This window comes from Vulpes vulpes, chromosome 4, assembly GCF_048418805.1.
Source record: "Vulpes vulpes isolate BD-2025 chromosome 4, VulVul3, whole genome shotgun sequence".
Classification (NCBI taxonomy): Eukaryota; Metazoa; Chordata; class Mammalia; order Carnivora; family Canidae; genus Vulpes; species Vulpes vulpes.
The window spans coordinates 132,116,856-132,141,735 of NC_132783.1; the positions used below are offsets into that span (position 1 = coordinate 132,116,856).

Below are 24,880 nucleotides of genomic sequence, written 5' to 3' on the forward strand. Positions count from 1 at the left end.
TGAATGATCAGCTTTACTAAATGAATGGCTGATTATACGCATACACACACACGTCATATATAATATACACTAAGTATATAATTATATATAATTTATCAATTTACAGAAATCAAATTAATAAATACCTCTCTCAACAAACAGATAATCTGAAACTATGAAATGCTTATGGCTAACTATATTTAAAAAAGAAGAAATTAATGGAGATGTTTGTAACAAAATATCATCTGACTAACCTGAAAAAAATCCAATAGTCTGACCCTACAGAAGAGTCTGTGGTCACAATCTCTATACCCACCTGTAATTTATCTTGTAATTCCTTATTGTGTAAGGTAAGAGAAGCGACTTTTGCTTGCAACAAGACAAGAAGATCTTGTTGGTCAGCTTCAGAACTTACATCCAACAAGCTATCAGCACCTTGGAAAAGAGAAAAGCAATTTAAAATAATGTTTAAAAAACCAGTATTTCTCTGACCTTTAACTAAGTCACTTTCTAACCAGTCCAATGCTTCTTCCTGGTCCTGACTATGAATGAAAGCCCCTAGCAGCTGGGAGATGAACAGTAATTCTCAGGTCCTGGAGTTTCCTTACTACGGTCCACAGGACTAGATGCCTGGATGTATATAAGCTCATCTGAAAACTGATGGATCTGGGGCGCATGGGTGCCTGGCTCAGTTGGTTAAGGATCTGCCTTTGGCTCAAGTCATGATCCTGGGGTCCTGGGATCGAGCCTCACATCGGGCTCCCTGCTCATCAGGGAGTCTGCTTGGGATTCTCCCTCTCTCTCCATCCCTCCCCCAACTCATGCTCCCTCTCTCTTCTAATAAATTAAAAAAAAATCGTTAAAAAAAACTGATGGATTTGCTCATATGTCTTCCATTCACCTGATTAAGTGTCATATCTTAGTTGCTTTTTGTTCCTCCCATGCCTAATAAGTCCCATTTCTGTGAGTGCTTTTAGAAATATGCTGGTTCACTTCTTATCCCTATCACCATGACTCTAGTTCAAACTTTATCACCTAGCTTGGAAACCCTACAAATAGCCCTGTAACAAAGCTCTCTCTCTCTCTTCTCTGTAGTAAAAATATAGCCTTGCCCCATACTGTTAGGCTAATCTTCCTAAAACATGCTTTGATAGGGTCATTCCTGTGGTTCAAGTGCTTTAATCACTCTCTCTCCAAAATTAATCTCCAGATTCTTTACTTTGGGTTAAGGCCACCATAATCTGGTGCCAATGTACTTTTTAGGTGTATGATCCATGATCTCTAGTTGATCACATCTTCCTCTATATTCTCAACACAGGGCTGCTGCTTTAATTCTTCATGTATACGACTGCCTTCATAGCATCTCTTTGGTTAAGTCACTTGTGCATCTTTCAGGACCCACATCAAACTTTGCTTCCTCCTTACAGCATTTGATGACCCGATGACCACCCCACCATGAAACAGTCTCCTCTGAATCCCACAATCCTGCTGCTGGCAAGCCATAACTTTTTGACATCCTACTGATTATCATGCTAAAATAACATCTAAAGCAATGATACTCAAAGTGCTTACTGAGACAAGAACCTTGCTCCAGAATGTTATTCAGCACACTGCTGCCTTCATGCAGTGTTCCTATGGGAGCAGTGGGGGTGGGGGGAGGGCGGGAGGGGTCTGCTGGACAAAACAGTGTGCCCAGCAATATAGCTGGATGACTTTCTGGTGCAAACTCCTTATTTCATATAGACTGGCAACAGTTTGCAGACCACAATCTGAATAGCACTGATCTACATATTTTAATGTTATTTTATTACTATAGAGCTATAGTGGCTGAGTTGGTTAAGCGACCAACTCTTGGTTTTGGCTCAGGTTGATCTCAGGGTTGTGGGATCGAGCCCCAAGATTCTCTCCCTCTGCCTCTCCCTCTACTTGTGCATGCATGCACTCTCTAAAATAAATAAATAAATCTTTAGAATAAAATAAAATGAATAAAAGAGAATACGTAGGCTACAGTAATTTAAAAGCTGATTTTGTAGTACAATACATCAAAAAACAAGAATTTGGCAGCAGGTCTAATAATTGCTGTATTTCTGGAAGAGAGACTGTAAATGGTATTTCAAGATACCTGCAATAATAGGAGACATAGGTGACATGACATTATCTGTGAATTCTCTTGTTGGCAAAGTCACTGGTCTGCTGATATCACTGGGGGGTTATTTGTCTATATTTAAAATTGAGGGAAGTGCTAACATTTAGTTAGGGACAAATGAAAACAGAGATATATTTTTTCACGCCCATGCTTAGAGACTCCTTAAAATCCAGGTGAAAGCCTCTGGGAGTACAGGAAGTGTCAGCCTGTGTAGTACTGGCAGCTCTGGGGTGGCAGGCATCCCAGGGTTCTCCAACCCCCCTACACTCCCTCCCAGCTTGGCCTTTGCTCTCTTTAAATGGGCATGAACTACAGACCTGTCAAAGGAACACAAAAAGGTGCCCCTTCATCTTACCTGTGGTGCTGTCACTTAGTCTGTCTTTGTTTTCTTGTATAGAACTGATCTCAGCCTGTAGAAACACAAAAATGACTTCAAAGAATATTCTTGACTATAACAGTCCATAAAAGCAGCAAGCAAATTTTCCTCCCTGAGTTGACACAGAACAGTTATCCTTCTAGAAAAAGTTAGAAAATCCCCAGGAAAGAAAGTATTTTAAAATATAAGTGTATAAAAGTGAAAATTATCTACTAACATATAACCTCTAAAACATCAGGTTCCAGAGCATATAATCTCAAGTGTTTTTCAGAAATTTCATTTAATCAGTATAATACAAATATCTTTAAGTATTAAAATAATTTTATATCTATGTCCTAAAACTTGAGATGGCAAATAATACTTTCATAATGAAGTCAAATACAAGTTTCACCTGTCTGGATAATACATTGATTAAAATAAATAGAAGTACTCTTTAGCTTTACTATTTTATAAATTAACTGTTATTAATACATTATTATTATTTTTAAGAGAAGTTGTAGTAAATAGACGTGTCAGGGATGTTATAGGTAATTTTACAAGGGAATAAAAAGTTTTATGGTCATGGATTGACAATCCCCTGAAGATTTCCTCTGAACCTTTGTCCCTGAATATCTGTCTGCAAATACATTGTAAACATTCTTGCAACTTCAAAGCCAGATTTTCATTTCAAAACAAAATACAACAAGTTGCCAGAAATTGCTGTGTTTCATCCAGATGAGCCATAGACCTGATAAAAAAGATAAGTTTTCAGTAAAGGGACTTTTGTGAAAGCCCAAAATGCTAAAAATAAAGTGGCTCATTTTTGGCAAGTGCTTATCTTCACAAAAAGCTGTCTTTTCACTTTATAAAAATAGATGTTTATTTTTATTTTTCAACTGTTTTTTTTTTCAACTGAATTTTTCAATGATACCACTGCAATTTTAAGGTACAATAAACAGCATCCATTTAAAGTTGACGGTGTAAGGAGTTCTGGTAGATACATACCCATGGAACCACCACTATAATCAAGACACAGCATGTTTCCATTAACTCTACAAGGTTTCTCATGCTTCAACACAGCCAATCCCTGCCCACCTTATCCCCAGGCAACTGCCACTCTCCTTTCTGCATTATCTAGAATTCCTATAAATTGAGTGTCACGGGTATGAATTTGTCAGGCTTCTTTCACTCAGCATGATCTTTAGATTGATCTACGATGCTGCTTGGACAGCTCTGCATCCTTTTTTATGGGTACCTAATAAAAACTGTATGGACATATGTCAATATCCTTATCCATTCACTTGCCGACAGACATTTGGATTGTCTCTAGTTTTGGGATACTCAAATAAAGCTGCTACAAACATTTGTATATACAATTTTTGGAGACATACATTTTAATTTCTCTTGGATAAACATCAGTGAGTGGACGGCTAGATATGTCAAATGTATAATGAACTTTTAAAGAAACTCAGTTTTTCAAGTAGTCATGCTTCTTTACATTCCTACCAACAGAGTACAGCAATTCTAGTTTTTCCACGTTATCACCCTAGCCATTCTAAATAGCGTCCCTTTTAATCTTTGTATGGGTGTGTGTGTGTGTGTGTGTGTGTGTGTGTGTGGTGGGGGAGTGGTTAAAGAAATGAAAGTCTTTTCACACTATTTCTGAAAATTGTAATTTGTGATATCATTCTTTGGAATGCATTGTGTCCTTTGAGTCATAATCGTATTAGAAGATATTAGGGTACTCACTGTAAGAGCATAACTTTCTTTCCTTTCAAAGGTATTCATCTTAAGAATTTATTAATAAAATCAAGTTAAAGTGGTAGAAATGTTAGGTTGGCAGAATCTTTCAGATCCCTGGGCATACAAGTTAAAAGAGAATTTATCTTCAGTAATTCTTAAATGGAGGAAACAAAAAATATACAATGATACCACTGCAATTTTTATTTTAACAATTAAAAATTTTATGTTCTCTCCAAGCATAATTTCCTAGTGATGGTTAGGTAAACAGATAGTAAATTGAAATATACTCCCATTTCTTAAAATACTTTCCAACAACAAATCTAAAGAATCAGAATGGATTTTCTAAAATCAATGCATACTAGTTGAAAAAAAAGTTAAATTAAAATCTACAATTGTTTGTCAGTAAGACATCAGAGAATAATCAACATTTCTTTCTTTCTTGAGTGGCATTATATCAACTCCATTTAGTAAGAAGACTGGCTGTCAGGAAAGTTTTTGTCCCTTTTTGTAAAAGGAAGAGAATTAGTTATTACTTAATTATGTTATTTATTCATTCTACTCTTTTTGTGTGGAGTCCTTGCTGGGAGAAATGGCTGAAGAGTGCTTCATGATGAAAAGGTTGTGAACCAATCACTGGAAAATCTGTTCTGTTTCGTCCTATGTTCACATCTATTATGTATCTTAAGATTCAAAATAAACACAGAAAGGAAATACCTTGAAGGGTGGTTCGGCAAAAAACACAGATTCCTTTCCCGAAAGTGGTGTTGAAGTTATTGATCTTGGGGAAGACACGTCACTCAACTTAAAAGACAAAATGAAAATCACAGATAAAGAGTGCTTCTTCAAAGTCTTTTCTTCTCCAGGGCCAAAGAATTCACCTACTTATTGCTACAAATAAATCTAATGGCAACCTTCCTTAGTCTCAATTCAAGGGTATTTTCAACATAGTGTGGACCCTCAAATACTGACAGTTCACAGAGTGTAATTAAGTAACTCTGCTCCTATATTCACTAGAAGCAACTCTCAAAACCTATAAAGCTTCTGTGGCATGGTGAGAATATTATCAGTGAATATGCTCATGTAGTTGAGATATTCCTCTCAACTATCTGAGACATTTCACAGACATCCAAGCTTCCTCGTTTAGGCAGTCGTCACTATACACTCAGAAATGAAAGCTACTTTTACTATTAGCCAACCTTCAATGTAATTACAGAGGCAAATCTATTTTAGCAGTGTTTTAAGAAACCAACTAAAATTCATTTTCAATTAACTGCTTCACCAGCCACCCATTCTCCCTGCCTCTACTTGAGGTGTTGATGTGAGGTACTAAAAATTGACTTGAGTTTCACTTAAGGAAGAAGTTTCTGTCATAAGACTTTGAGAAATTTTCCTGAGGCTTTTATTTATTTTTCCTTGAGCCTTTTAAAAAGATATTGTTCAATTCCTCAGCCTTGCAATAAATAAGAATCAACATGATTTCCGTACTAATCAGTAAAACCCTTCACACCACTATCTGTAAATTTAAAACCAGTAAAGAGAATTTGAAAGGTGCATTTAAGGGTCAATTCAAAAACATTTCTATTTGGCCAGACACACAAAATGACAAAATCATGGCTTGTCGTCTTTGTCGTCGTATGATTGTTCACTGCTGGTTGGCTTTTTTCTTTACCTGAGTAGGACTGACAGGAGGTGGTGGAGCTTTGCGTTTTTTTGGAGTTCCACTTCTTTCTGAGCTTAGTTTAGAGACTTGATCATGCTGGAAGTTAGCACAGTCCAAAGAATGGAGGTGGGTTAGTTCGGTTAGTAAAGTCTGAACAGCTTCATCAAACAAATGAGAAACACTGCAACAGTTCGTGCATTTCTTACTTTATCAAGATCTGACATCTGCTACTGACATAAAAATAAGTAATATGCATGCTCCAAGTTTTCTTCCAGCAGCCCATGCTTTAATAGCAAGAAAATATAAAACACAAGACAAAACCAGATTAAGTTGGTGTAAGGAACTGGGTAAGTGGAGGATGGGGAGCTGCCTGCCCCAATTTAGAACCCAGGATACATTTCTAGTCTAGCTTCCATCTTAATGCAAAATAGTGGTATATCCACCACCTGTGCTTTACTTCCACTCCTTAAAGAATGTCAGTATGGGGGCAGGAAACATCATCTCGGAAGGTTATAAAAAAGTAACATAGTTTGTACTTAATAAATTCAGTATTGACCATTTCCAATTTATGATAATTTTTCAAGATCCTTGATGTATAACTAAATAAATGCAGGAGCTAACTATACACCTCACCAAAAAAGTAAAGAACATTGATGATGTCTTTAGGAAAAAATTCCAAAATAACATGGCAGTCTTCTCAGTTTCTGGAATTTTAATGACAGCTTAGAAAAGTTCCAATTAAAATGAAAGGACAAGCTGAACCTCTTATGTTCATTAAATATCTAACACTGCCATGGATACAGGTGTATAATCCGTGGGACACACAAGCATTTAAAATGTTGTTTGTTCACAGAGTTAACCATTTTCACACCAACAGAAAATATTAGTACATTTCAGGAAAAGATGAATATATAAGTAGCAGGTTTTAAAGTTACATGCTTTGGAAACAGGGTAAACCACTAAGAAAATATTTACCACCTTCTAACAATGAATATTTATTCTAAAGATTTTTCATTCCTTAGTGTTTTCAACATAGTTTTTATTACTTTTCTAGTGGACCACAGAGTAGTTGAATCAGGATATTTTCAAAGTCCCACAAGCTACAATGATAAAAAAATTCTCAAATAAATACCTGCTTTGGTTTTGTTGGTGTCTTTAAATCTATAGAGGAAAAAAAGAGTGAAAAAAAAAAAAAGAACTGTAAGAACCATGACTCACATCCACTTTGGGTGGGGGATACACACACACACACACACACACACACACACACACTCTCTCACACCCATACACACAACAAACACAATATTTAACACTTCATTTTTCTTCAAGAATATGTTTAAAAGAATAATAAAATAGATCATATTGCGCACATTCCTTTACCCTTTGGGGAAAATGGAGTGGATAAATTTAAAACAACACTGGCTATTTTCTTTCACATACCAGAATCCTGAGAGATTTTTGATAATAGAAGGCTTTGAATTCCTGCATTTTCTGAGAGTTTGGAATAATGTAAGGCATTGTGTCCGAGAGAATCTACAAGGTTTAGGTCTGCACCCTTTTTAATTAAGGCTTCCACGATATTAGAGCTGCTGATCTCACAAGCCAGCATGAGAGCAGTTCTAAAGAAAAAAGGAGACACCAGATTAGTACTAACAAAACGGGAAAACGCTTTCTTGGAAAATTATTTACTTTAGAATACAAGGGAAAGAAGATTAAGTGTACTTAAACATACACACTTAATCTTCTGGGGAATTTGAAATGTCATGCTAGCGAGATGAAATTAGGTATTTTTTTTTTTAACTTCAGATTATATCAAAACATTAAACCATATTAGGTCAAATAACTTAGACATAATCTTCTAAATATAATCTAAATATGATGGGATTTAATGTGATTGGCACAAATCATGTCCTCCTTTCACCTCAAGCATTTTAAAGTACCTATACATTATAATGACTATTTTTAAGAGCAGCCAATATGTTTACTTTTATTTAATTTTGCCTAAAAAGCCATTGGAAATGGCCTCGACACTTTAGTATTCAATAATCTCATCACGGACTCAGTATGTTCCCAAAGGTCTGAGGGAAAATTTTTTAAGTCACAACAGACTCTGGATTATCAAAAGAGGCAGAAGGAGTGCCTAGCTGGCTCAGTCAGTAGAGCACACGACTTTTGATCTCAGGGTCATGAGTTTGAGCCCCATGTTGGGTACAGAGTTTACTTAAAAAAAAAAAAAAAAAGGCAAAAAATGAAAAATTAAGACCACTTTATAACAAATGATCCAAAAGACTGCTGTGTTATTTTGAGCCTCCCAGAATGTAGTTATCACTAAAATCCCATGATTTCTATTTCTGTGGTACCTTCCACTTTTGTCCCTGGAATTTACATCTGCTCCATGGTCCAGCAAAAAGCGACAGACCTCACTGTGGCCATTTTGTACTGCCAGCAGCAGTGGTATATTCCCATCCTAGGAGACAAATTCAGATTGATTTTAACTCAGACACCAAATGCCAGAATTGCGAAGGCCCTTGTTCTTTGTATATTCATTCCTGAGCTGTCCTGCCGCCATGACAGTTTGGGTCCCAATAGGGCTGCCATTACATCTCAGCACAGCTCTTCTTACGGAGTTGTACCAACTGTTAGCTTTTACTCAGGAACCTCAGTCTCCTGGGCTACTTGTTCCCTCGGACCATCACTCAGTCTGGTGATGGTGTGTGAGAGAGTATAGAACATCAAGTATGAAAAGGCTCAAGGCAAGCGTATCATGTTTATTGAGGGATGACTCTGGAGAAATGAAGGACTTGTTTCCATAGGGCAGCTTCTTCCAAGTGAACTACATGCGTCCTACCATTCATTCCACTCTTCCCTTCTCAGAGAGTGCATGCTTTCGTAACCTTAAAGGTACCAAAACAAAACATAAATTCAGAGTGTTTGTACCTGATACCTGACAAGATAAAAGATCAATGGAAAGAATGATTTTGTATGACAACTGGCATTCCTTTAAAAAAAGAAAATGCTGATGAAGCACTATATTATATATCTGAAACTAATGTAACACTGTATGTTAACTACACTGGAATTAAATTTTTTAAAAATAAAAATTTAAAAGGCAAAAAGAAAAAAGAAAGAAAATGAGATCCCAACTCACAAATCACATGAGGAAACTAAGAATTTAAACACTGTTTGTAGCAGAAAAACAAAAAATACTAGAAGAATATATAGGTGACTATTTCTACAATCTTAGAGTGAAGGGGTCTTAACTCAAATAATGCAAACCAAAAGAGAAGCTTCTGTTCTGCTTTTTTCTTGAACATACCTCACAAATGAGGTTGATAGTAATTTTTAAGGTAGATGGATTCAAACAGACAAAGGAAAACATAAATTGCAGTATAGCCAGTGATTTTTACATGAGGATTTAAAAATATATAATTGGGGCTTAAAGATTGAGTCTCCATTTAAAATAGAATTTCAGGGCAGTCCCGGTGGCTCAGCGGTTTAGGGCCACCTTCAGCCCAGGGTGTGATCCTGGGAACCCGGGATCGAGTCCCACATCGGGCTCCCTGCATGGAGCCTGCTTCTCCCTCTGCCTGTGTCTCTGCCTCTCTCTCTCCCTCTCTGTGTCTCTCATGAATAAATAAAATAAAATCTTAAAAAAATAAAATAAAATAAAATAAAATAGAATTTCAGACACAGTTCTACAAAGTTATCTCTGGGAAATTATAATACTTCCTGGTTATAAAGTACTGAGATTCAGGGAATGGGAATTTATCTACAGATTCTATATAACCACTTAGCAATATCCCCATCAGGCATAATGCATGCATGTCAATTCCCATGCTATGGCAGGAAATTTAACCTTGTAACCAGGAGTGACTGGCATGTAAACTTCCTCTCATCCTTGCACAGGGGCCACAGTAACTTTCTCTGTATCGTTCCAATTTTAGTATATGTGCTGCTGCAGAGAGCACATAAATTTACTCTAGAAATAGCCCAGCAAGGTCAAAATAGGCTAGAAGCAATCTTCAAAGGTGGGAAACCCTACCCAAGAGGACCCAAGATGCTATATGTGAAATAACAGCAGTACTAAAACTTCTAGTTAGACTTCCTTCTTATTTCTAAAAATCAAGAAATTAAGCCTTATTAATATTTAGGTTGATGGCAGATGACCTTAGAAACAGATACACCAGGAAGTGCATGTGACAAAATGTTTTACTGATGGTTCAAGGGACCAATGTGGATAATACTGAATCCAATTTGCAGAAGAGGATCCAGGTTGAAAAACACCAGCCTTGCTAAATGCTTAGGTCTCTAAATGTCCTAGTGGCTCTTGGAAGTAGCTCACTGCGCTCTAGAAACCAGTGTCCATCTCCACCTCTAGTAGCCGCCAGATACTCACCAAATCCTTGAGGTTTATAGGGCTTTTGTGCTCACAAAGAACCTGCACAGCTTGAAGGCAGCCCTGAGCCGCTGGGGAGAGGAAACACATCACAGCATGTCACAAAGCTGCTCACACAAGCAGGGGCATCAAACACGTCTAAGACAGAAAAGCTCGTGTCCCACCCACTTTGCCTAGGTTATTCTACTTGCACCGAAGAGAAATGGTATCAGGAAAGTTAAGTAAGCTGTGGCCTAAAGCCAGTGGCTACCAGTTGCCCCACGCAAATACTTGGTTTAGCATTTTATAGGACTTAGCTTGTCTGCAACCAGCACTCAGAAATGTATAAATCTCATCGTTCCTGAATTTGGTTTTGTTACTTGGAGCCGTGTGACAGATAACGACAGACAGTAAAACAAAACACTGATACATAAAATTGGGGTTTCTTTTGATCCCACATCAAAAAAAAATCTGTATCACACATTACATGAAATCTACAAATGCTTATAATTATCTCTCAGTTTAAACAAGAACCTTATGTTAATTAAAATATAGTAACCATGACAGTGTTTACTGATTGTTTGGCAGGGAACTGATGAATCCTAGATGCGTTCTTTGATAAAACTCTACATGTTTTGCAAACGGAGGGAAATGGAAATTCTAGGAATGATGACAAGACGACAGCAACAGAAATAAAATGGTAAAGATAATGGCTTGAATGAGGAAAAGGAAAATTTAGTATTTCTTGTGGCAGAAGATAAATAAGAGACTGAAAGTCACCTGCATAATGTAAAGCTGTTTTCCCAGAGCTGTCAACACTTTCGGCTGGGCATTTAGACTAGAAGACAAAAATAAATACACATAATGAAATTCAGTTCTGTTTAGTTCATCCTTTTCCTGCAAGGTTATGATGCGTCTTATTAGGACGTGTATAAATATGAATAAGCCCTGATGGCTACGCTCCAGGGCCCACAGGCTCTTGTGGGGAGGGGACTTGCTTCCAAATAATTGTGACCCAGGCAAAAGGTCACCTCTTTGTTGCTTTGGCCACCCTGTCCTCTCTCTCACACTAGCATTCCATCACCAGCAGATCATCCCCACCAGCTAACAAATTCTAGGAGGTCTCATCTTGCTCCCATCTTTCCCCTCATTTCCTGCTCTATTTCTCTAGTCCTCTTCACAAAAGCAACCTTCTGTCAAGAACTGCCCACATGCAATCAATGCTTCCTCGCTTCCCATTCACTTCCAAAGCCAGTGCAGTTGCGTGTTGTCCTCCAGACTCCACAGAGATGGCTCTGGTCAAAGTCGCCAACAACCTTCATGTTTCCTGTGACAACAAACATCTGTGTGTTCCTCTTACCACAGTCTATCCCCTACTCCAAACGTTGCTTCCGCTCAGCTCCCAGAGCCCACACTAGCCTGGTTTCCCCACCCCTGCTCCGGCCACTCCCCCTCCATTAGCCAAACATGACCTTGGGGTTCCCTAGTGCTCTCTTCCTTGGTAATCTCATCCACACTCAGAGCTTGAGATATACCACCTACGGCTAATGACTCAAAAAATGTGTAGCTTATCAATAACCACCACAATACTGCATAGTAGCTATCGCGTGCCAGGCACCCTTCAAAGAATTGTTTTAAGACTCCTAACAACCCTAGGTAGATACTATTATCACTCCCATCTTCATTTGAGGAAACTGAGACACGGCGAAGTTAATAATTTGCTCATGTCACAGGAAGTGGCAGAGCCAGGATTCAAACCCAGACGTGCTGGGCTAGAGCCTTGGTTCTTATCTGTACACAGCAGACATCATCTCGGATTGCCAGGCTTGATAACCCACTGCCTATTTCACATGCCCACTCGGATGAAAGCACCTCAAACGCAGCCCAGCCTAAACTTCTGGTTTCCTCTCCCTGACACTTCCCTATCTTTGTCAACAGCACCACCACCTAACTAGCCAACGAGCCAGAGACCACTGGGTCATCTCTGATTTCTTCTCCTCCTCCTCTTCCCCCATCTACCACCAGCTCGTCCTGTCAATTCTGTGTCCTAAATACACCCGCTCTACTCTCTTTCCCATGGGCACCACCTTGGCTGAGCCAGCACCTTCTCGCTCGGACAAGCTGTGGCCGCCTCCTGGGAGTCTCCACAGCTCTGCTGTTGCCCTGATTCTCTATATGACTAAAGTGATCTTTTAAAACTGTGAGCATCAGTCCTTCCTCAAAAGGCCTCCACAGTTCCACACCGTGTGTAGATGAGTTACAATCCACCTGTCCTAACACACGGGCTGGCACCCCGTGTCCTTCTTTCTCCTCACTCATTTAACTCCAGGCTTTCTTTCCTCCCTGACTAGAGCTTTTCCTCCCCGAGGCCCTCTGAACTTGCTCTTTGTCTCCTTGAGATGCTCTCCCTTGGCTCTTTCCATCGTTTTCAGTTTAAATATCACCTCCTCCATGAGGCCTTCCCTAAACCTCTACCCCACATTCCTCTCTCTCAGCACTCTGTCAGTTTTCTTCATGATGTTGTGCAATCTGTAATGTGCATTGGGGATTTGTTTACAAGATGGCCAGCTCCATCAGGATAGGGGATGGAGATCACTAGAGTCCCATCACAGAGGGCAGGGGATGCCGAGACAGAAGTGGAGAATTGGCCAGAGAGGCCCAGGATCCAAGGAAAACAACCCATTAGTAGGACACCAAAGCTTCTGATTTGAAAAACTATTCAGAAAGAAGAACAGCAAGTCTACAAGTCAGAGGCAAGAACAGGCAACATTAGAGTGAAATGTCTGTCCGCCCTTCAGTGGTAAGAAGAATGGAGATCAAGTTACGACTTACCATGCTTTGGCCTAATTTTAGAATAGCACAAGGAAGTGTTTAAAGGCTTCAAAGATTCCAGAGAAAAACCAATCCATTTGCATAACCAGATATAAAATTACATTAGAGGCTAGAATATCTGGTCCCTGCCCATGAGGATTTCCAGCTTGTCAAGTTCATTCTTCCTGAAAATCAGAGCCAGATGCAAAGTCTGGATAGCCAAGCCAGAATGGGAATGGAGATTTAAAATGTAAATAAGTTAAAAAAAAATTAAGGGACAACCAAAGGTATGGAGGCAGGGCACTTAGGCAAGTCAGTGATTCGTCATTCATCCAGAGTGCCGGGTCACAGAGAAGGCAGGTAAGTTCTATTTTCACTGTTTTCAGAGAGATGCCTCATAATTTAAAAAAATAATAACAACAATAATCACAGACGTTGATCTAGTTTTCTTGAATTTCACTTCAAAGACCTGTTAAGGTTATGCATTCCTGGCATTGGTGGTGGCTTGCATCATGTAATGCAAGACAAGAAGCTGTGTGATCAACAGAGCACGACAAGTGGAAGAATGTGACCACATTTCTGCATTAGACTTGCAAAGCCAAATGAAAGCAAGCTGCCAGGTCCCACACGGTGCTCGTGAAGGCCGAGACGACAGCGCAACAGAACAGACAGTGCTCCGAGCCCAGATCGTACTGCCCTGTGCTTTCCTGAAAACCACCAGCTTGCATTTTGACTGACAAGAGCTGGATGTTACGGTATGGACTGCTATTGGGAGTTCATTAAATATTCATCTTCAAAGATTTACCGATGTCGTGCCCCCTAAGCGATCATTATAAACGGGCAAGGTTAGCAAAGCGGGGAGCTGGCTTAGAATGATGAAGAAGAATAAAACCGAGAACTTAGCCAAAACTAAGAACGAAAAGCTCATTAAAAGTTACACACGGGGATCCCTGGGTGGCTCAGCGGTTTAGTGCCTGCCTTTGACCCAGGGCGCGGTCCTGGAGTCCCAGGATCGAGTCCCACATCGCTCCCAGCATGGAGCCTGCTTCTCCCTCTGCCTGTGTCTCGGCCTCTCTCTCTCTCTCTCTATCATGAATAAATAAATAAAATCTTAAAAATAAATAAATAAATAAAAAATAAAAGTTACACAGGAGGAGATAACAGTTGAAATTTTGTTTCTCACAAAGAGCTACTTTCTACCAAGGACCGAAACAGAGAACACTAGGAAATCGCAGATGCTGCATTGCAAGGACCTCCAATAGCACGGAGAAAGGGTTTTAAGTTGATGATGTGAAGGACACCGGTCTTTCAGAAAAGAAAATAAGGAGCTGAATGAAGGAGAGAGAAAGGCTGGATCCCAGGAGGACCCTCCAAACTCCCATCAGGAGCCTCTTCTTTACCAGGGTAATTGCTAGGAAAATCATCTTTTCCTTGTCATTTAAATAATGACGCCTCTTAGGAAACACGGATTCTTGGGATGGTATTTAAAGGAGTGTAGTGTGTGTGTTGGTTCTTTCACAGATAAAGTTACTTTTAAATTTAAAAAATGACATAATTTTAAGAAGTTAGAACTGTAAGTGGTTCCATTTTACCTGAAGGAGCTTCCTGATGCATTCGTGGTGGCTGTTCTTGGCTGCCAGGTGCAAAGCACTGTGTCCTAAATGGATTAAAAAAAATTTTTTTTTGAAAGAAAGGCCACACATTTTAAATCCCTTTCTTATCTCTGCAACGAGGGCAACTATGAGGAAATAAACTTCTCCAACAAAGATGGAATTGTTACTCTCGAGGGTACGGCCTCAGCTTCTTATCTGTAAAGTTCACTGACACAGAGCATCCTGCCCACGGGATAATATTCAGGGTCTACTTCAGGTGTCGTTCTCTTGGGGTGCCATTAACCTCTGGGCTAGAAGCTTGCGGGCGACTCACCATATGCAGCTCAGCTCTGCTTTCAGCTGTCAGCATGTATGCCAAATGTCCCGCGTCCACATCAGCCACACCGGGCTACAACTACCACAGGCCTAGGAACCCAAGAGAGGCCGCCTGTACGCCAGCCGAGAACATTCTAAACACCCACACACTTAAATCCCTATTTTTGACCTTTTATTTCCCTCTCCTCCAAATGTCTTCCAGTCCCTGCACGGAAATTACCTGGAGTTTTCAGATACTCAAAATCCTTACGTGGAAGAAGGAAAAGAGTTGTAAAAACAGTGATACGCTATCAAAGGAGTATTTCTTCACGTTCCCTTCAAAGAACAGGACTCCAATATGAAGTACTCTGCTGTCTCAAGGGTCAGCTTTAGGAAATCCTCATGCCATACTCAACTCTCTCCACTGTCCACTGGGCTTCGGGAATTTCTGTGGAAGAGGGGCTTGGGGCCAGCCTCCGGGCAGAGGGTAGGCTCCTTCCCAAGCCCCTTCACAGCTGCTCTGCCCGGAGCCTGGACTCTTCCTCCAGGATCACCACCTGCCTTACTCTCACCTCAGATGCTGCTGACAGGGCGCTTTTGAATGAGGTCTTCCCTGACCTCTCCTTTTAAAATTCCCGTTCCTCCGCCAACCTTTTAATCATGACTCCCTGCTTCATTCCTGCTCTTCCTAGCACTGAGCACTTCTCGAACCCCCTTCCCTCCCCTCTACACACACACACACATTTATGGTGTGCACTATTTTTCTCTCCCCACTAGAATACGAGCTCATGGAGGACAGAAGTTCTGCTTCGTGCCCTGCTGTGTCTCTAGTTCAGCACTGATGACACATAGTAGGTTCTTAATACACATCCGTTAATTTGAATTGAAAGAGTATGCTCATCCCAAATGTCTGAGGAGAACGTTCTGGGGGGAAGAAACCAAAGTTACCACTGCTAGCCAACCCAGCACACATAGTAAACTCTCAAATCCTCCATTTCCCAAACTTTTTGGCCAAGATATATCCAATGTAACATCTGTAAACAACCCATACTTTGGGACATGCTTCAAGCATGGTTTCTCTGCCTCAGCGCTATTGATATTTTAAGCTGTGTTGAGGGGAGGGGGGGTTGTCCTATGCATTTTAGGGTGTTAAGCAGTACCTCTGACCACCACCCATTATATGTCCATTTGTGACGATCAGATGTCTCCAGACATTGCCAGATATCCGCTGGGGGCAAAATCACCCCCAGTGAGAACGACTGGCTTACAGAAAACAATTTCCTTTACATGGTGGTCCAGTCTCCAAATATCATTTCTCCTTTTTGAAATAGTCTTCACTCTGTAACACTGACTGGAAATCTTTTTTTTTTTAAAGATTTTATTTATTTGAGAGAGTGTGTGCGTACTAGTAGTGAGGAGGGGTGGAGGGAGAGGGAGAAGCAGACTCCCCGCTGAGCAGGGAGCCTGAGCATGGTTCCATACCAGCCCCTGGAGATCATGACCTGAGCCAAAGGCAGTTGCTTAACCAACTGAGCCACCCAGGCAATCCCTGACTGGAAATCTTTAATTATTAGAGAATCACACTGCTAGGAAAATACATATTTAAAAATTAGAGGGTTTTAGGATGCCAGTGAGCTGCACAAAAGCACATGTGAGGTCAGAAGATAAGATTCTTTCTTTTCTGAGACCAGCTGTACTGCAAGATTTTAAGGGCATGCCTGAGGAGGGGTTGTTTAGGTGGAGCAGAATGCTGAGAGGCAGGAATCCCTCCAACCCCTCCCAAACAGATGAGGATGAGGAAGGAACTGACACCCTTGGAAGTAGGAAGACAAACATCTTCTCCTCCTCTTCCTCCTTTTACTGCATGAGGCCCCCACCTGCCAGGATGTATACTGCCGTCGTAGTAGGAGTTCCGTTACAGCACGCATTAAATACTGTGGCTAGCCTGGCCCCCAACCATCTGTACCCGCGTTTCTAAGGACAAACACATTCTGAATCTTAAACAAATGCCTTACAGATGAACTTTTGGAAGCCATCCTGATTGTAAGTAGAAGACTGTTTATGTCATGCATGCAGTGCATTAACTTTTGTCTATGTCATGGACCATCTAAGCTGTTCTACATAAAGAGCACCCATTGGAAAAAGACACAATTCTCCAGAGACAAGATGGTAGGGAGGTTTAAACAACTCAGCGTAAAATAAACAACAAAGCTTCATTTCACTTCAAGTGTTCTAGTCATACCTGGAAGTAAGTGCTGTGCTTCTAAAGAAACACAATTCTTTTATTCCTTGGCCCTGTGCTACGTTTTCCTAAACTGGGAGCACAACGGTATTTTCAATTAAAATAGTCTCAAAGTCCAAATAATACATCATTCCCTGGACATTACACTGAAGCGAGATGTCTCTCACTGCTAAGGTTAAAACAAAATTCTCTTCCCAAATGTAAAATATGCTGGAGAAAATACATTATATTAATGTCAGAATCCCAGTGTAATGAGACAGTGTATAAGTCTGGCCCCCATTCACTGCAGATCTGTCTGGAATATCAGGAAACAATTTCCCAAAAGTGAATAACATGGCAACCTTAATTCAAGTGCATTCCAGCAGAACTTTGTAAGTAAAAAGACCAGTGTTATTTATAGAGTTGTGGGATATTACAGTTAGTATAATAATCCTATTAATGAAAGGTAGTCTAAAAACGGATGGCCCAGGGGCACCTGGCTAGCTCAGTCGGTAGAGCGGGCAACTCTTGATCTTGGGGTCATGAGTTTCAAGTCCCACGCTGGATGGAGAGATGACTTTAAAAAAAAAAAAAAAAGTAAAAAGGATGGCCCAGCCATTCTAGCCTTGGAACACTTTCTCCCCAACTACCTCAGACAATAACCATTTATTCAATTCTTTAAGATCACTGGAGAAAATGGAGAAGAATTAATTAATAGCAAAATTGTTGATGTACTCTTCAAGTATATGTGAAAAATGTTGAAACTAATGAAGTCAGAAGATACAGATAGGGCTAAGAAATACCAAAGGCCAAAGTCTGAAAACTCACAGTTTTAGATAATACAGAAACATTTAGAAAAATAAAGAGAATATTCAGCTAGGTAAGATTTAAAATATTCTTAGAGGGATCCCTGGGTGGCTCAGCAGTTTAGAGCTTGCCTTGGCCCAGTGCGTGATCCTGGAATCCTGGGATTGAGTCCCACATCAGGCTCCCTGCATGGAGCCTGCTTCTCCCTCTGCCTGTGTCTCTGCCTCTCTCTCTCTGTGTCTCTCATGAATAAATAAATAAATAAATCTTTAAAAATAAATAAATAAAATATTTTCTTAGAAATCAGTTTCAGAATGCTGACTATATTTAAACAATAAAAGTATAATTTGGTTCTTATTTACAATTTTAAATATATTCAAACATCATTATTCTTAGTAATCCTCATCTTGTCATCAAATTTTCATCACTAAAGCACAAGGCTGTTGACTTTGTTATATCCCCAGTATCTGAGGATCTGAGTATGAAAAACGTATTTATAACCACTATTTTTACTATTAGTTATGGAATTACCCCTTAATCTCCCCAGTGTAGATGTGTATTGTGCTCTATACAGAATTAAAAGAGTTTGCGTGTGAAGTATTTCATGGCCAGGTTATGCCAATGGTTGTATATGGTCGACCCTCTGACTGCTCATACACAAGGCAATAGCAGGTAAAGTTTCACAAATCATACAATTGTTGTTTTTCTTTATCCCAAATGAAAATATGAAATACACTTTATTGGCTATACTTTGCAGTTACAGTTTAAATGACCTATTCTCTAACATGCCTGAGTTTTAAGGTGAATATTACCTTTTGTGTCTTTACATGGTATCAAATTTGAGTGGGATTAGGGGGCATAATGGCATGAAGTCCACCTGGAAATTAAAACAAAAACTAAAAAAAAAATTTTTTTTAATTAATTTAAAAAAATAAAACAAAAACGAAACCAGCCTTTGGAAACCCTACAGAAAAGTAAGGGTTCTCAAGCATCCTGCCTTCTGAGAACTATGCATTCTGATGTCTCCATACCTCACTCAATTCTCACTCTCTTAAGTTTCCCTTCTTCTAGGAGAACAGATGTTTTATTTTGAAGGTTAAGTATGCAAAGGGATCAGAGAAAATTTAAGATATGGGTATAAGATACAGAGTACACATTATCATCCAATCTCTGTCTCTACCTCATTGTGTAACAAAACCTTCGATATTTTTCAGTGGACAAATTGCTGCCCAGAACTCCCAGCTTCCCATAAAGCCAAGTGTGGCCACAGATAACACCCTGTCCAGTGAGATCTGTGTGTCATTCATGGGCTGTGCTTGCCCTGTCCCTTGCTGCTGGGGGGATGCAGTGTCAGGGAAAGACATCTTGGGCTACCAGGACCACAGCAACACCCCGGATGACAGAGCAACAGGGGTCTGAATCCCTCATGGGGTGGAGCCGAGCTGCCATACCAACTGAGACTTTCAACTGAAAGAGAGAAAATTCTATTTGTTTAAGCCACTCTTACTTCTATATCCTGTCACAGTGCATCAGATGTATATGCTCACTAAGAAAGGATGTCTGAAAGCTAATGCTTCAGAGAAGCACTGATAACAAACAAGATTCTTTGGTCTTCAATCTCCTGTTCATGCTTCTGTTCAATCCCATCTCATAATCCAGGGTGCTAAATGCAGGCACCACCTCTCCCCACCCTCAAAAAAACTCTAGGAGTCAACATTATTATTTATCTGGGAAAAGTTTTTTCTAAAGAAACAGAGCGACGCCTGGGTGGCTCAGTGGTTGAGTGTTTGCCTTCGGCTAAGGGCGTCATCCCAGAGTCCTGGAATCGAGTCCCACAACAGGATCCCTGCATGGAGCCTGCTTCTCCCTCTGCCTGTGTCTCTGCCTCTTTGTGTGTCTCTCATGAATAAATAAATAAAATCTTGAAAAAAAAAAAAAAAGAAACAGAAATGCCGATCCTGACATCAGTGAAGAACAAGAGCAAACAAAATAAAAGATGATAGAAAAATAATGGAGGTCTAGTTCCAAGCTGGTGCAGTGAGCTTAGGAGTTGACTTGCTCACGTGACCACTACATACCTGTGTGGCGGTAACTAGCAAACAAGCAAGTAAAGAATAGGGGGCAACCCCCAAAACCAAAACTGTAAGTCATAAGCTTCTACCAGTCTTTGGGTTTTCTTTTTCTGAATTGTACAATGAGAGCTGGCTTGGCTATTATAAATCAATCAATCAATCAATCAATCAATCCTTTTCAAAAGCCTCATGTGTAAAAGATAATAAAGGTGATAAGGGTGAAGTAGCAATAATCATGATCATCTAGGAGCCAAACACAGGGATCCCTCATGGTACCCTGGGCACTGAGGTGCCCATACTGACCATCTCAGTGAAACCTCAAAGGCCAATCACCTAAAATGATGTGACTGCTGTTATATTGGAACCATATTCGAGGCCTTATGCTTCTTTTTTTTGAGGCCTTATGCTTCTGACAGTGCTTTGCTCACAAGATCGCTTGCAGAGCATCCATAAAAATTCTCTGGTCAGACTTCCAAACATTTAATGTGGAAAGACAATTGTTAAAAAAAAAAAATAGACGCTAAAAACCCTTTGCTTCTTAAAACTCCTTTTTATATCTAGTCACCAGTTTAAAAAGTAGGAAATTATACCAGTTTGACCATCCCATAGTCTTGATGGGTAAAACTAATAAAAAGGGCCAGTGTAGTCTATTTTGAAAGCAAGTTTTTTCCTAGACATTCTACAGGGCAGTATGATTTATGGTAACAGATTTCTGTACCAGTTCTCAGTGGGTGTTTCGATTGAAGATGGCCATTTCTAGGTAATAACGTGGCAATATTTAAGTAGGTTCACTGAAAAGACAATACCTCTAAAAGCTGAGCCATTTAATTCATCCCTGAATCACCATAAAAGGGACTAATGATAGTCACCCAGGCACTGTGACTAATGGGTTGTGCTGTGTCTTCTTGAGAGAGAAAGATGGGGGTTGGTGATACAGCAACAGGAAGGACACAGACCTGGGCAGTAAAAGCCATCATGTTTACCTTATTTGCTGTGAACAAAGTTTGAGAAGTGTTGTTCTAGATAACAGAACCAACATTTCATTTCCATGCACGTTTTCCTTGAGACTTTTTCCTTCTTTTGTTCCTACATTCTGTCTGTATGTTTTCAAGAAATCACAAGAAGTCAGTGCCTCATTCAGACAAAAGTAAAACAACAGGCCCAAAGACTGATTCGCCACCCTCACTCCTAACAATGTTAGGGGAGGGGGAAGTGACTGGCAGCTCTGAGACATTTTTACCTTATCGAATGTTTGGACAATGTTCTGGGCCCAAGTGCTGTGGAGTCCACCAATTTCAATCAGGGTTTAAAAAAAAAACAACAACAAAAAACAGACTGAGCAGTTCCCACTGACTGGCACAGAGAAGCAGCCAGGATGAGTCTGCAGTGGTTCCTCTGGTGCTGCTTCTTGGAGCACAGTGTCATCTCAGTCGGCCAGGCAGTGGGTGCTACACTGGGGTGTCCAGGTCTCAAGGTCCCACACTTCATCAGGCTCTTAAAAACTGAATTAGGCTCTGATAGGAAATACAGACTACCCAATGTGCTATATGGCACAAAAATCTTAAGAGTTATAAGTGTTGGAAACAATACTGGTGGAATGTTTTTTTAAAAAAAGCAGCATGTAGAGTTTATTATATAATGTGAACTTGATTATGTAAAAATGTGCCAGGAAAAGTTTGGCAGGAACTAGAGCAAAATAGTAAAACTTTCCTCTTCTTTTTTTTTTTTTTTTTTTAATAATTTTTTTAATGATTTTATTTATTTATTCATGATAGACATAGGGGGAGAGAGAGGCAGAGACACAGGCAGAGGGAGAAGCAGGCTCCATGCAGGGAGCCCGATGTGGGACTCGATCCCGGGACTCCAGGATCGCGCCCTGGGCCAAAGGCAGGCGCTAAACCGCTGAGCCACCCAGGGATCCCCAAACTTTCCTCTTCTTGTTAAGAGTAGAGGCACTGGTAGGGGCACCTGGGTGGCTCAGTTGGTTAAGCACCTGACTCTTGGTTTCAACTCAGGTCCTGATTTCAGGGTCCTAGGACTGAGCCCCATAGTGGGCTCCACACTCAGTAAGGAAATCTGTTTGAGGATTTTCTCCCTCTCCCTCTGCCCCTCCCTGTGCTTGCAGTCTAAAATAAATAAATAAAATCTTAAAAAAAAAAGAGCAGAAGCACTGGTTAACTTCTTTATAGTTTTCTGTATTTCACTCATTTTCTACAATGAGCATGAGGGAAATAGTTTTCCCTACAATAAAAAGAGGGGAAGAAATGTTTGATTATGATAGATAACTGGACTCCTGACTAATCTACTTATTATTTTAAAGATTTGTTTATTTATTTGAGAGTGAGCGAGTGCAGGTGCGACAGTGGGAGGGGGAGGAGGGAGTGTACAGAGGGAGGAGGAGAATCTTAAGCAGACTCTGTACTGAGTGTAGAGCCCAATATGGGGCTTGATCTCACAATCCCGAGGTCACAACCTGAGCTGAAACCAAGATCTGTACGCTTAGCTGACTCTACCACCAGCGCGCCCCAGACTAATCTATTTCTTAACATTAAAGGCAATGAAATAGAGATGCCTGGGTGGCTCAGCAGCTGAGCATCTTCCTTTGGCTCAGGGTACAATCCCAATCCAAGGATGGAGTCCCGCATTGGGCTCCCTACAGGGAGCCTGCTTCTCCCTCTATGTCTCTGACTCTCTTTGACTCTCTCATGAATAAGTAAAATCTTACAAAAAAAAGCAAAGGCAATGAAATAAATCTGTATTATAGCTCTAATTTATTCACTCTAAACTAATTCCTTTAGCTTAGGATTTCTTAGAAAACTCCATCTACTTAGACGACACACTTCTCATCAAGGGTACTTTAGCCAATCGTCCTGCCCTTGCATATAGGTGGCATGACTTGTAAGGTAATAACAGTAAACTTTAAAAACAAACAAAACAACTAGGTCTTGGATGAGCTTAACCAGTGCAACATAAATTATTTCCCTTAAGGTGGTCACTTCAGGAAACCATTCATTCTTCCACTGGTATTGACATTTCTCAAAGTATTTTTTTTTGGAGCTTTCTATGGTGCCGCTCAGGAAAAGCATTCTGTTACTTCAATCATTCCCTATTTTTGACCAAAAATGGTTTTTACCAGTTTGATACCTCACTTACCTGACTTGACTTCAAGTGGCTTTTAGCCTGTCCTAAAAAACAAATCTATTCTCAAAAGATAAAGATCCCCCTAATACTGAGATTAAAAAAAATGCCCACAGACTTTTTGAAAATAACTCTGAAACAAAGTCTTCCTATCATTTTTTGAGTAATAAGAGCATTCTCATAATACCTAACTGACCTGCCCCCCTGCCCCCACGATGACTACCCTGAGGTGGCCAGAAAGCCTAGATAGTCTATGGAAATAGACTGATTTCATATTCCAGTAAAAACGAACAAAAGCCATTAGAAGGCATAGGTTTTTCAGTACAACAGAGAAATGAAAAGCCATCAGTAGTTGCTTTGGTCTGGCCAGCAGGAGCAGAGCCCGAGGCTGGAGACCCCAGGGGCTCTTTCCTGTAGAACAATGTTCCTAAGAGATATAACTACACTTTCTTCAATCTCCATTTGCCTTGTTCATCATTTAGCAACACTGGCTTCACATTAGAATCACCCGGGGAGCTTTATAAAAAAATACCAGGTGGCTGGCAACCTGCAGACAATGGAATCTGAATCTCAGAAGATAGATTGTGGGTATATATGTGTGGGTTGTATGTGTGTATAACGTTCATTCTTTTCCTTCCATTGCCCTCTCTCCTGGTTCCCTCTCCCTCCCTGCCCTCCCCCAGGTTCCCAAGTGACTCAGATGCACTGATGCACAATAAAGGGTAGGAACCATGGGCAGCTGGTCCAGATGAAGATCAAGGCTTCTGTCTATGGAGCACGTCTCAGCTAGCTGACAAAGCAACTCACTGCATTTCATCACTTCATACTATGATTCGTAAAAACAAAAATTAAGCACCATTGCTTGGTCCACACATACAGTCCTAGACAATAACATTTTAAAATGGGCAATAAGAAACATACAGTTTCTAATTGACCACATACAAGGTGAAAACACTGGTAAAGGCACAAGTGATAAAACCATGTCTGAACCTAGTCATTAGAGGTGATTCTAGGTTCTTCTTTTGGCGTATCTGTAGATGGGAAATTTTCCACAGTGAGTATGTCTCACCTTTGTGATACCTACTCTTGTGTTGGCCTCTTGACTTGAGATAAAGACCACATACCGGCAGTATCTTGGGCAGTCACATCCACGCCATGTGTCACCATGACCCTGAGGCATTCCACGTGCCCTTTTGTAGCAGCAAGATGAAAGCTGAAAAAGAGGTAAACACAATCGCCTTAAGCTTTATACTCTTTGGAGTTCATCTTTGTACACTTTCTCTCTCCTGAGCTCCACAACCACCCAGTGAGGAGGTAGTAATAGTAGTAACCTCATTTTAAAAATGAGGAAACTGAGGCTCCAAGTGGATCTGATAATTTGCTCATTGACACTTTTTATTAAGTAATGGAGCAGGAGATAGATCTTAGGTTTTCTTTTAAGATTTTATTTATTCCTGAGAGACACAGAGAGAGGCAGAGACATAGACAGAAGGAGAAGCAGGCTTCCTAGGAGAGCCCGATGTGGGACTCAATCCCGGCACCCTGGGATCATGACCTGAGCTAAAGGCAGACACTCAACCACTGAGCCACCCAGGTGCCCCAGATCTTGGGTTTTCCAACCTACTGATCAGGCTTGGAAAAGATTCAACTACATTATTCATCTCTT

The 24,880-nt window shown here is 40.3% G+C and overlaps 1 protein-coding gene and 1 non-coding gene across 12 annotated transcripts in view; both read right to left on the minus strand.

Moving 5' to 3' along the window:
• The window catches only part of RAI14 (retinoic acid induced 14), a 136,306-nt gene that overhangs the window by 9,317 nt on the left and 102,109 nt on the right, over positions 1-24,880 (minus strand). For 6 of the 11 annotated variants that reach the window (XM_072757119.1, XM_072757122.1, XM_025984086.2 and 3 more), the window contains 10 exons: positions 24,339-24,427; positions 14,662-14,726; positions 11,039-11,096; positions 10,280-10,350; positions 8,244-8,350; positions 7,324-7,502; positions 7,016-7,044; positions 4,938-5,024; positions 2,481-2,535; positions 296-414 (listed from right to left, as the gene is read on the minus strand). In XM_072757119.1, coding sequence (XP_072613220.1) covers positions 296-414; positions 2,481-2,535; positions 4,938-5,024; positions 7,016-7,044; positions 7,324-7,502; positions 8,244-8,350; positions 10,280-10,350; positions 11,039-11,096; positions 14,662-14,726; positions 24,339-24,427 — 859 coding nt within the window. Of the gene's footprint in view, positions 1-295; positions 415-2,480; positions 2,536-4,937; positions 5,025-5,892; positions 5,980-7,015; positions 7,045-7,323; positions 7,503-8,243; positions 8,351-10,279; positions 10,351-11,038; positions 11,097-14,661; positions 14,727-14,995; positions 15,088-24,338; positions 24,428-24,880 lie in introns of those variants that run through there. The other 5 variants (XM_072757118.1, XM_025984083.2, XM_025984084.2 and 2 more) reach the window with 2 other exon arrangements.
• Positions 9,744-9,851, minus strand: LOC112908621 (U6 spliceosomal RNA). The gene has a single exon (XR_003232955.1). It is a non-coding gene; the product is annotated as a U6 spliceosomal RNA (small nuclear RNA).